Raw genomic sequence first — 13,997 nt, 5'->3', positions numbered from 1 at the left:
CGTCGAAATAATCATCTTGGTATTGAAGCTCCTTTTTTCCGTGTTTGCTTTAACAATATATATGTTTTTGGATAGGGTCCGCCTTTAGCAAAACACAGTTTTGTTTTATAACCCAAACATGTTTCACTGCAGTTGCAGCATCCTCAGTGGGCTTTTATTTTCCATATGTTAAAGATAATTAACGTTCTTTGTTGTTTTGTATACATGTGGCTATTAGTTTTTAAAAAATGTGTAGGTTTCTAATTTCTTGATTCAGCCACTCAATTTCAGCTTTATGTTTGGCATGACGAGCTGCAGGTGACATACTGTTTACATTTACATGTATATAGTTAGGTATTACATTATATGAAAGACAGAGTCTATTGAATTTTATATTTAAAATAGTTTGAGGAGTGAGCACTCGCCTCAGCCACTTTTAAACCAACAGTATTTTGGCGATATGTTGATGATACTTTTATAGTTTGGCCTCACAGTTTGGATCATCTGCGAGAGTTCCTACATCATCTGAACTCCGTAGACGAAAACATGAAATTTACTATGGAGTTGGAGAAGGAGGGCTGCCTGTCGTTTCTAGATGTCTTGGTGCGACATAAGAGTGATGGCACACGTGGTCATTCAGTATATAGAAAGTCCACTCACACAGACCTTTACTTGCAAGCTGCTAGTTGCCACCATCCGGCACAAACAATGGGTGTTTGAAGACATTGATTCACCGAGCCCACGTCATCTCTGACACCGATAGTTTGCAAATGGAACTGAAGCTCCTGTAGATTGTATTTCTGAAGAATGGGTATTCATCTCAGCAAGTGGAGAGAGCACTGCAGACCTGTAAACGACAGAGCAAAGAAGAGGAAGAGGCCATTAAAACGACTGCCTATTTACCATATATTAGTAATATTTCAGGGCAAATAGGCAGAATACTAAGAAAATATGAAGTGAAAGCAATCTTTCGCCCTTCTGCAAAAATTTCTTTGCTGTTGGGGTCTGTCAAAGATGACTTAGAGCTGCGTGAGGCAGATGTTTACAGGATTCTGTGTGAATGCGGTAAATCTTATATAGAGCAAACGACATGTACTGTGCAGGATCACATCATAGAAAATCAGCAGCATACTCGCCATCTTCAGCCTCGTAAGATTGCCATCACCGAACACTGTATTTCCACTGATCATGTCATCGACTACAGTGAGACAAATATTGTGGCCCATATATCTAACTTTTGGAGTCCTTTTATTCATGAATCTGTGGAAATATGACTGTCTGACAGTGAGTCTCTTATTAATGGAGACAGTGGTTTTCAGTTGAATTCGGCATGGAATCCAGTCGTTGAAAAACTTGATGTCCTCCATAGCCAGCGGAGTTCTATGATGGAACCCCAGGAAGACAATCAAATTTATATCGGTGCAGTGAGTTTGCGCCATGGAGGGCTCATGGTGCCGCAGAATCAAATGCGCTCAACTAGCACACGTGCAATGCCAGGTGAATCCACCACACATGTGCCGGCGGGCCTTAAATACCAGAGCTCAGTGTGTTTTTGGCATTATCTCCTGAAGATGGCCATAAGACTCTGCTCCGAAATATTGTGGCAGGAAGTTACAAACATCCAGAAGTTCTCCCGAAATTTTGTGGAACAAGACCTTCATCAGAAATAGACAACATACAGATACATACTGATGCAAACGCAACTAACATGGACATGACCACATGGCCTCAGCATCCAGGGACTGTGGTCATGTGTGTGTGAGTTACGTTTGCTTGTGTGTGTGTGTGTGTGTGTGTGTGTGTGTGTGTGTGTGTGTGTGTGTGTGTGTTTCCGACAAAAGCCATGTTGGCAGCAAGCTCACTTTTTATTGTGCCTGTCTGTGACTCAGCATCTCCACTGTGTCGTGATTAGCAACTATCCTTTTCAAAATATTTTTATGTGCCATCCTGGATTTTCCGTTGTTTGATATTGGCAGTAAAAATGATGATAGGCTTGTTTGGAGCATTATACAGAATGGACGAAAGGAAATGCATGTTTTTCATTATTGAATAATAGAAACCGGCTTTGTTTTTTTTTTTTTTTTAATCTTACATTCAGTAATAGTACTTTTATTGCACTTTCGAAATCTACATACCTGAATTAGGTTTGTAAAATAATTTCATTAAGATTATGTTCTCCTTGCTGGACACAAATTTGGGTCTTCTCCGAAAAGCTACACATGGCTCTCTCCAACATTTCGTTTGGCACAGCTTCAGTTTCGTGATGAATGGAAACCTTGAGGTAATCGATTGTGCGGGACTTGTGCATACCGATTTCGGATTTCAAGTAGGCCCAGTAAAAGAAGTCACAGATCGGGTAAACGTGGGGGCCAAGCAACATTTGTCGAACCACTTCCATGGATGTTCTTGCCATGTGAGCTGTGGCACCATTCTGTTGGAACCACATATTGACAGTTCCCTACATTAACATAAACATCCAGATGAAAATGGGCTTCATCACTCCTGAATGCTGGGATATCTGTATCTTCTGTTAAAATAGCATCCACTATGCCAAAACTTTTTCTTAATCTTGAGCCTACATGTAAGATGCATAGAAGGGAATGACGTGACACACCCAGCAATACAGCTTCTCGCCTAGCAGATCATTTTGGACTAGCAGGAACTGCCGTTCTCACATTGTCTATGTTTTCTAGAGTGTGAACTGAATGGGGTAGGCTAGTGGCTTCTTTTTCATCACAGATGCAGTACTTCTAAATGCTGCAACCCATTGCAGTATAGTGTTTCAATTTTTGACTGAAACTCACTGTCCAACATTTGACAGAAAAACTGTTGAATCATGATGACAGAATCATTGTTTCTAAAGAACCACTCGACTGCAAATACATGATGATCTATGCTCCATAGCAACTGAAACTGCATTGTCTGAGCTGTGTGCCACATAAGTACCCCCATTCATTGCCGAGTACTAATCGTTTAAGAAACGTGTTTCCTTTGCTCCACCTTGTAGTTTGTATCAGTGTTCTGATCTGTAGATCAGTGGAGTTGTTGGTACTGCAGGAGTGTGTGTCCATGACAGAAGAACCAAGCTGTCAGTATACGATGTTCAGCTATTACGAGGAGTTTTGAGTTCTGAGTAAACATTGACAGATATTAACAATACAAGGGAAAGGATGGATCACTAACCACCATAAAGATGACACATTGACTTGCAGACATGCACAACGAAAAAAGGCTGTTACATATTTAGCTTTTGGCCAAAGCTTTCTTCAGAAAAGGGAACACACACACACACACACACACACACACACACACACACACACACACACACAGTGCATGTGAATGTATCTTGATGAATAGTCACAAGCTGTACACTTCAACTTTAGGATTAAGTCAACAAAGAGGACTTAGAAATTGAAGTGCAGAAACATTTCGTCATTGGCACCAATTAGCACTACTGCATCATTTACATCTGTCTGTTATTGTTACTTACTTGACTCTCAGTTTATTTCATGTCCGAGGTAATGGTGGATCATGTCAAAAGCTCAGATTTTAGTAGAAATCAGTCATATTTGTTAGGAGGCAATTTAAGGATTAATCTGAGAGCCTCCTGTCAGGAAAGATGCAACTATTTTATACTGCTTAGTATTTTAATATTATTGTCATTGACAACTTAACAAACAAAAACCTATTATTTAAAAAGTTTGTAATTGGGACATATGATGCCTATGCACTTTCAAACGTGTCGTAAAATATAAAATCTGAAAACTACCTTATACCAACACTTTTTAGCAATATAAATTTTTATAGAAAAAATCAGGAATCTGTATACTATTCACATAATATACATTGTATCAAATGTTGTTAATAGTACCAACATTGCATTGCAAATACTAAAAAAAGTAACTTAGATTTAGAATAGATGTTTTTTATATTCATAAATGTTTGAAACAATCAAAATATTTATAAATAAAATACTTAGTATGAAAAAACAATTAAACTTAGGTTTGGTGTACAACATGCATGCATTTTTGCTTTACGTGTTGCTGACTCTTGGAACTTGACAATTTTATTTAATTTTTTTTCAATGATAATAATAATAATAATAATAATAATAATAATTCGTTGAGAATGAAGAAAAAGGAAGATAAAGATTTCAAAGAGTATAAAATAGTTACAACACATACACTTTTGACACCTTTTTGAATATTGCTGATAGTGTTAGTTCCAGTTGGGTTCTTGCTGACATTTTCTGTGGACAATTTATATTGTGAATAATACATAAAAAAAGTTTTATCTAGTATAAAGTATTTCTAAAAAGCACATTTATGACACATTTGAAAGTGCTTGGGCCTCATGGGTCCCATAATCCAAAATTTTTGGTAATACACTTTTGTTAAGTCGTCAGGAATAACATACTAAAATGCCAAGTAGTATACAATAGTTGCACTTTTTTGTCACCGGCTTCCAGACTACATCCTTGCACATTGTATTATGAAGAGGTAGTATTCTTTACAGGCTTATGGAAGTGTAGCAGACTCGTGTTTGATATTTATCCATCTTTTTGTAGTAGTGAATGTGCCTTTGACGTATAAAATGTAACATTGTATCTTGTATTGTACATGTGTGCTTAAATATATCTAATTAAAGAAAGATGGAAAGATGAAACTGGTTTTCCTTGTTCCAGTTTGTCAGTTTTGGACACAAGTGAATTTAATGAAGTTCTTGCAACTAATTTTAGGGGTAAAATTAAAAAAGTAATATTGTAAGTTGATGATTTAAATAATGTGTTACAAATTTGTTAGTGTTCTGCCACGGTACAATTTATAACCTAAAATGGCTTCATGTGGTACTTAAAGGAGAGAGGATACTGCATTTAAATCATCACATTGGTTGACATTTATGCGAATTCAGATAACAAACTAAAAGCACAGAAATTTATGTCCATTGTTATTACGTATCTGTATTACCAACATGCGTTTCCATTGTTTAAAGAAAGAAACATTCCCAGAGAACTCTTGAGCATGCCTTTCACATAGACCCTACATAGAGACAACGCTTCGGTATAATAAAGAAGGTAACTGAAAGAACTAGGCAATGAGACAAACAGTAATGACACATTTATTAAAAGACAGTAATTATCCTTAAGTCACCACAGTGCATGATGGACCTCTGGGCATTACAAACTGTGGTACATGATTCTTAATAGGGCATGTGATAATTACAAACAGTAAAGCATGCTCTGAAACATGCTCCCATGCTGGCTACAAGGTTGGTAGATAGTTCTTGTGATAGGGTTCTCCATTCCCCCACCACCACTCTTGACAACCGCTGAATGGTTGTTGGTGTATGTGGATGTGCTGCAGTACATCTCCCCAATGTATAACACGCGTGTTTGATGTTATTTAGTTCGAAAGAATGGGCTAGCCAGTCCCTATGCCAAATATCCTTTTGTTCAAAGAGCTCCTCCACCTGTGCTGGTCAATGCGGTCATGCATTGTCATCCATAAAAATTAAATTCTCAATATACCCTGGATATATTGACTATATGTGGTAACAAGTAACGCACCCAGGAACTTTGTTGAGCATGATAGTTTTGTTGGTCCAGGTGCTATATAATTTGGGTAGGCATAATGTTGGATGAGCATAATGATTTCCATATCTTTGAACCCATTAGGTCACCAGTCGGTGTTATTGTGACACTGTATTGTTCCTGCATGTGTATCTTGTGTGCCCAAGCTTCATTTTTATGTGTGACAGTGTGTGACCACATTAAACACCTTAAGTGGAGAAGCTATTAGAATGAGAAGATATTCTGAAAATGGACTGGCCTGCCCATTCCGCTTGATTTAAGTCCCTTTGTGCACATGTGGAGCGTATTGGAAAAACAGATTGCAGCGTGTCAACATGCGTTAATGGCCATCCAGCAGTCATCACCCATGCTTTTGGAGGAATGGAACACTCTACCACAAGAACTCCTTACTAACCCTGTGACCAGCATGGGAGCACTTTGCAGAGCATACATTGCAATCCATGGTGATCACACACCTCCCTGTCACAACATTTGTAATGTCCAGGGAACTATTGTGAATCGTGTTGGCCTCAGTATAATTATTGTCATTGAATAAAAATGTCGTTTCTGCTTGTCAAATTGCATATTTCTTTCAGTCGTCTTTTGCACCATACTGTAACGATTCTTTTTAGATATGGTCAAGCTATCTTTCTTGGCAATGACGTATCATGCAAAAGTTATTTTTGTCCTTAAGTTTTGCACACCATTACATGTGTTGTAAAAGACAGTATCTTGTTGTGCTGTATGCTCCAATTTCATTAAATTCTAATCTCATGTACTTGAATGCATATATTTCAGTCGTGATTGAAATATCTTCTGTGTGTGTTCCAGAACAAATGTTGACATGGAAAGGCAAAGTTTGACAGTGCTGAGCCCCCAGCCGAGGCCACTTCCTAAGACTTTATTGCTATTATCTGAAGTACAGTTCATGGACAGCCACTGACATTAGGTGTTACGGTAAGTGGAAATGTGTAACTCTTTTTACGCATACTGCAACAGATACCTTTGTTTCGTTTCATCTGACTTTATTCAGTTGGCTCTGTTGCATGTGATTGGTTAGGTGGGGGGTGGAGGGGGATGGGGTTTCTATTTCAGTAACTTTTCTTTTCTGTAGTAGACCCAGCTAGTGGACACTGTGAAGGTTCTTACGTTCACCATTAGACACAACACTACATTCAGATATTACTGTTGTAGTTCTGAGAGGTGCCTAATGGAAAAACCTACCTGCAGCACTTGACAGTTGCTCCTAGTTGTCTCCCACTGTTTCACTGCACTACATACTCAAAAACAGGTGCTGTAAAGTACACTACTGTGTATGAAAATTGGAACACCAAGAAGACGACATGCAGTTACAATGAAATTTATTCCATAGAGGGACATGACAATACACAGATGATTAGGATTGCAGAATTATACATGCATTGTGAACTTTAGACTGCAGTACAGTGTGAAGCCATTACGTACTACAATCTTAGCCTCCAGATATCATGGCATGGAATCAAAGAGGGCTTGGAATAGTTGCCAGAGTGTACACTGCTACATGGTTGGTAGGCGTGTTCAAAAGCAACACCAGTGGCGGCAGGAACAAGTTGCCGATCAACCCAGACTTATTCGAAGGGTGACTTGTCGGGTGAACATGCAGCTCAGGAAAGCAATGGTACCTGTTCTTCAAAGAACATGCCACACATTGCTGGAGCTTGTCCTGCTGAAATATGGCATGTAAAGCTGTCTGCGTGTGGGGTAGTGCATCAGGCTATAAAATCTACTGATCTGGTGGATGCTGTTCCAGCTGCCTTCACAAAGTAAGAGACAAGGTCACTCGTTATAGGCAGCGGGATTCCAAACCATCACATTAGGTATTAGTCTCCTACACCGCTCAAAATGCAGTCTGCCCAGTTGCACTCACCACATTAGTGTTGTAACACGTACACAGCCATCGCTGTTGGACAAGTTGAAGTGGGACTCATCAGAAAACACTTTTTTTCCATCCACCAGCATTGAGCTGTTGTTCACAAGCTCATTGCAGTCTTAGGTGTTGTTGCTATCTTTTCAGTAGGAGCCAACATAATGGCATGAATTCCACAAGTCAACTCGTCAGCATATGGTGTATACTGTCAATGCAGACATGACCACACACTTTGCAGTGATCCACTATGAAGTCAACACTGTTAATGAGACTGTACTCTTTGTTTTTATTCTACATTGTGGTCACTTTGTGTGCACACATCGATGTGTAGGACTGTCTTCCAGTTCCAGTAGTATGCCCTATAGGAGCTGCAGTGTCCCATTAATGAAAAACCTGTTTCCTGGAGACAATCATTCTGCCCTGTTCAAACTCACTCTCCTGTTGATATTGTGCACTTTGACATTGACTAGTAATTCCGACACTTGCTCACATATTTCCACGTGGTTTGACAGCTCTTCACTGTTTATGTGGGGCATAGCACTGACCTGTACAGTCACACAAAAGACTGAGCTGCTGGTCCTACATGCACATATCTGTGTGCAATCTTAATCACATATTATGGTTCCACTGTTCTACACATCCTCCGATTTTGCAGTGAGTTGGACCATTCCTTTTAGTAGTTCACAGTGGGTTAGAACACTCTTTCTCAAATATGACTTCATGGAATTTAATAAAGTAATTGTTGTAATCTTATTAATCACTTAAATTGGTCTGCACTGTTCATACTATAGCAAAACATGTTAATCAAGTGAATTACGTGGTAGTGCCAGTTCCTCTATGATGTTTTTCACATTTCAGAGCATACAGAACTGGTTGTTCCCGTCACCACATAGTTTCTTTAAACAGAGAATGTTACTGTGGTTCAAATAAACAACTCAAACCCAGTACACTCCAATGTTCAGTACACCTCTCTTTGTTGGGAGCTCTTACACAGTCACACATGACAGAACTAGCTTTCATATCTATCACTTTTTGTGTTGGAACTTGAATTTTTACACCTTAGTTTATATCATTAGCTTCACATCTGTGGTTTCACCCAACATTCAGTGAAACAAAATTATTTAAGAATGAGATTTTCACTCTGCAGCGGAGTGTGCACTGATATGAAACTTCCTGGCAGATTAAAACTGTGTGCTGGGCCGAGACTCGAACTCGGGACCTTTGCCTTTCGCGGGCAAGTGCTCTGGCAACTGAGCTACGCAAGCACGACTCACGGCCTGTCCTCACAGCTCAGTGTCAGAAGTAAAGCTCTGAGGATGGGCCACGAGTCGTGCTTGGGTAGCTCAGTTGGTAGAGCACTTGCCCGCGAAAGGCAAAGGTCCCGGTTTCGAGTCTCGGCCCGGCACACAGTTTTAATCTGCCAGGAAGTTTCATAATTATTTAAATATATATTTGTTCATTTTCATAGCACTGGTACATGGTAAGTAAGTGTGTGTAATATAAGGGATGTGCATTAATATACATGGCTTTTTCCCCCCTGTGAGCAGTATCTACCATTAAGATCACTAATTCCCTGAGCCTAAAAGTGTTTGCATTGTGCATATAAAGTCAGTGAAAGGAGTCACAAATTACAGAATTAAAGGCAGCTGCAGAATTCAGAATGCAGTTGGTAAAAAGTTGTATTGATGAATGTATAAATTTATTTCTCCGATGAAGATAGGTGAAAGCCCAAAACATGGCTTGGCATGATGAGCTATTTAAAAAGTGCCTTGTTTCTGTATTTCTTTAAGTAATTCAATTCATATACATGGAGCTTAGTAACCATTAACAATGGTAAACTAACATGAACCATATTGTTCTAATACGGAAGAGTGTGAGGATAATGAGAGAGCACTTGTCTTAGTAGCATAACATTTAGAAGTAGTGATGCTGTAGTTATATATATATGATTATGTGGTGCCATCAGGTTAATGTTTCTTAATTTATCAGACACAAAACTGAAGTAACTTTCAATGCACGCTGCTGATTTCTCAAAGTCGGGCTGTGATTGCTCTTCAAGTTAAATGTATATTGAGGCATGGCTTTACATACCACTTGTCAAAATATTGTGCTGGTTGTAGGTTTTAATCCTGTACCATTCATTTTATTTTTAATAAATGGTGATTTTGTATTTTTTATTGTTATTTCTTTTACAGACCCAACTGTGGATGCTGAATCATATTGTTTTGTCACTTGGAGTAAGGGTTCAAAACTACAAAAGCTTGGAGACTATTGAAGTGGCACAAGGACAGCAATAAGCAAGCCACAAATTGTTGAGAATGATGAAAAGAATTGAAGTTATAATGAATGTGATAATCAGTAATTATGTGGCACTTGATTTAGCCTTGAGTGATAAGATATCATTTAGAAGCAAAATATGTATTCATTTTATGAATGATGCACTACACATGAGTGGATCACAGTATTACCAAGTAGAATTACAGTATTTTCCCTCTAACGTGCAGTGACCCACAATTTTTATATTATTTTGGAGGTCTGTAACATAGTCACTACTTGTACACAGAGACTAGACCAAATAGACACAGTTAAAGTGTGAAGAAGGTTCCATTGTGCATCATCTTTTTACTCCATTAAAAATAAAATGCAGCAAAGTAGTTCACTAATTATAGTCTGTTCATGCAGAACAACAGTGACACAGAACCATTTAATACAAAGCTTTTGTTTGCATAAAAAATATGTGAATTTTGTCAGTTTGCATTTTTGTTTGTGAGATTTACAAAGTGGATTAAAAATAATTTTATTGAAGGAGGATAGAGTTATGCAAAAATTATTTCCATTTATATGGTATGTTAACTGTGTAATACATTATTTTACACACATTTTGCACTCACTCTCCCCCTCCTCTCTCCCAGTACCATTCACTTTAAGATTCAAATGGAGTCTTCTAAGTGTGGAACAGTCCACAGAATTCATTATACAATGTGTCACACTTTATTTGTTCGAGTAGCACAGTGATTTTGTTCCTATTTCAAAGGAATCAGAAGCCTAATATGACCTGTAACACAATGTACATTTTGAGGATGAGTGATTTAGGTATATCTAAGTGTTGTACACTGTATATATTGTTGTAATTTATCTGGATCTAGACTTTTCTAGCATATGATCATTGGCAAACATTATTTAAAAAATGAGAACATTTTATTCTCCTTAGGAATGAGAGAACAAAACCTGTTTACTTTCCTTACACAGGAGAAAATGTAATACTGCTGGTTCTTATGTGTATTGGTGTATTCACTGGTGTTCTTGTGTGGAAATGTAATGTAATAACTAAACTCTGTGTGTCTCATGCAGGGCTACTATGTCTCTTGGTACAAAAATGTAACACTGAGATAAATTTTTATCACTCAGATAAATATAAGAGACAGAGTGTAATATGGTGGTAATTATGTACAAAGATTTTAAAATAATTTTGTTGTTGTCATTGAATATGTACATAAAGCTGTTTACACTGTGATGAAATTTATATTTATGACTATCTGTGTATTTATATTTTTGTAATTAATTTTGGAAAACAAATGAAATAAACACTTATTTGTTAATGTCGTCTTTGTTTTGCATTTACCTAACTACACATTAAATGACTAAAAACTGGCAAACGAATGTACAAAATGCCACACATGTATCTTAATATTCAAAAAGGTTGTTATTGGGTTTACTCAGTCACGGGGGAAAAAACATCCTGCTAAAAAAATAATGCAGATAATGTTCTTCGTAAATGCTCCAAATGTTTTTTAAATTTATTAATTCAACGTGGGATATAATTCACTCTAGCTGGCTTGCAGACAGGAAAAAGATGGCTGCTGTGAATGTATAATGTCCTTGTCCTACCAACAAAAAAGATTAGTTATTCTAGACAACCAGAACTATCACCCTTGGATACAATTGTTCCGTTTTTACACCTTAATAAAACAGAAGTGGTAATTATTGATCCAACACAGCATTGCATCTAATATAAAGTATAATAAATTGTTAAGTTATTGGTGGTGATTTCATGTATTACAGGTAAAAAAATTGAAAAAATTTATCTTGTATCTCATTAACAAGCTTATTGCGGTCAGTTTGAATTCCTTACAAGTGTAACCTGAAATTATGTCCATCATTTTTAATCTTGTCCTTTATTTACTTTTCACATAAACCAGGCCAAAAAATGCATTTTCACACAAGTGGTGTCATAGCTTTCAGTTGTTTCTTTGCTAAAGAGTGACAGTTCCCATATTAAAAAATCCAACAATTCACATTATTTTGCTCCTCAAACCTATGTTTTACAGCTCTATCTTAGATAATGTTGCCAAACTCTCATGTGCTGCAGATATCAGATCTTGCATTTCCATCATGTCAACATAAAGCAGATCTCTAATAACAATATTTTCTGACTCAGTGTACTGAATATTTTGTCATAAACGGTACAAATTCATTGCATGATGCCTAGTAACATGTGTTCTTAAGATTGCTAGTTTTGTAGATGAAAGTGAATTCAGGAGAGTGTAAATGAATCATAGTTTCTGTTTCAGGTGTGTCATTCCTGGGGTTATATTTACCTTATCATAGCTTCATTTCTATGTCCCACTTCAAATACTCTTAACTTCTCTTTGGAGACAAAGGTGTCATGTTTAAATATAAAAATATATGTGAAACTTAACCAAGATTTAGAAGTCACATTGGAGGAAATAGCTAAATTGCTTCTCAGCAAAAAGAAATGTTTTAGTTCTTGGACTTTGATGGCCAACAGACTTTGTATTGATGTAATTATTAAATTGTTGAAATAGTTTTCAATTTAAATCAGAAGTGACAATATGAAGTACCACTTATGTAATGTTTATCTAAATTTTTATGTTCTCTAGCTACTGAAGCTTCTACCTTTATAAAGTCGATGTCACATCAACAGTGTGTGAGTGAGTGTGTGAGTGTGTGTGTGTGTGTGTGTGTGTGTGTACACTTGCCAACTATGGCCTTGTTGCTTCTATGCCAATACAGAAACATATTGGCCATTCAGTTACATGAACAATAATAAAACCAGATCGAAATAAATTTGCTGACTGCTAATAACTTTGTGTCAGCTGTATTGGGTACAGATGTTCTACCTGTTGATGACATGAAACTTTGTGATGTAGTGGGACTCGAAATTGGATTTCCTGCTTACTGCTCATGACATCGACAAATCTGGGCCCAGGTCCCAGTTCGACATGAATTTTCATATGCCACCAACATGTAGAACATCTGTACCTAATATAGCAGACACCAAGTTCTTCGCATTCAGCAAATTTATTTCAGTCTAATTTTGAATGGCTGTCAGTCATCATCAATGTTCCAAAGACCACTTCTTGTATAGTGTGTATGACATGAGCATATCTTCATGTATTCATCCAATTACAGTGAATAAATATGTGACATGTATATACTTTCTATTAACTGCTCCTTAATGTCTAATGACATGTAATCAGTACATTTTTGAATGTATAATTTGGTAATGAAATAAACTACATTTTTTTAAACAATGAAAAATCTGTGACGCAATAATAACAATATTATGAAAGGATAGATTGCTACTCACCATATAGTGGAGATGTTGAGTTGCAGACAGGCACGACAGAAAGGTTGCTAAACAGAGTGAGCTTTTGGTCAAAAGGCCTTCTTCTGAAGTAGAAAGCACATACACACACAACTCACACTGGACTACAAGAAGCTGTGCATAACAGGAGCAGCAATCTGGGCGATGGAGGTAAGGAGGAGGTTGGAGTGGGGACAGGGAGGGACAGCAGTGTAATGGCATATGGTTAGGGCAGGTATGTGCAGTCTGGAGGTTAGATGCCAGGGGGGAGGGGAGAGAAGTAAAAGCTCTGTGGGTGTATTGTTAGAATAGAAGGCAGTGTAGTGCTAGAGTGGGAGCAGATAAGGGGATAGGGGGGTGAAATACAGCGATTAACAAAGGTAGAGGCCAGTCAGGTTACAGGAATGTAGTGGTATATTGTGGAGTGTTCCCATCTGCACAGTTCAGGAAAGCTGGTGTTGGTAGAAAGAATCCAGATGGCAAAGGCTGTGAAGCAGTCATTGGAAGTGAAGAACGTTGTGTTGCATAGCGTGCTCAGCACTTGGGTGGTCCAGCTGTCTGTTGCCCATAGTGTGTCAGTGGCCATTCACGCCGACAGCTTGTTGGTTGGCATGCCCACATAGAACACAGCACAGTGGTTGCAACTTAGTTTGTAGATCACATGATTGTTTTTGCAGATAGTCCTGCCTTGAAGGGATAGGTGATGTTTGTGGCCAGGCAGGAGTAGGCAGTGGTGGGAGGATGTCTATCCTTCCCACTATCCTTTCCAGCCCTTCCACAGTGGTATTCTGCCACTGTGCTGCATTCTACGTGGGCATGACAACCAACAAGCTGTCTGTCTACATGAATGGCCATTGACAAACTATGGACAATAGACAGCTGGACCACCCAGTTGCTGAGCACACTGCCCAACACAACATTCTCCACGTCAGTGA

The 13,997-nt window shown here is 38.0% G+C and overlaps 1 protein-coding gene across 1 annotated transcript in view; it reads left to right on the top strand.

Moving 5' to 3' along the window:
- The window catches only part of LOC126362216 (protein CLP1 homolog), a 63,769-nt gene extending 52,712 nt beyond the window's left edge, over positions 1-11,057 (top strand). Inside the window, exons 8-9 of the mRNA XM_050007860.1 lie at positions 6,380-6,505; positions 9,650-11,057. Of these exons, the coding sequence (XP_049863817.1) occupies positions 6,380-6,491 (112 nt within the window). The 3' untranslated portion in view covers positions 6,492-6,505; positions 9,650-11,057. The remainder of the gene's footprint in view (positions 1-6,379; positions 6,506-9,649) is intronic.
- The last annotated feature ends 2,940 nt before the right edge of the window (positions 11,058-13,997 follow it).

The sequence above is a fragment of the Schistocerca gregaria genome, chromosome 1 (genome assembly GCF_023897955.1).
Source record: "Schistocerca gregaria isolate iqSchGreg1 chromosome 1, iqSchGreg1.2, whole genome shotgun sequence".
Lineage (NCBI taxonomy): Eukaryota > Metazoa > Arthropoda > Insecta > Orthoptera > Acrididae > Schistocerca > Schistocerca gregaria.
The sequence above is the reverse complement of the archived record's forward strand: the minus strand, read 5'-3'. Positions and strand labels throughout refer to the sequence as shown.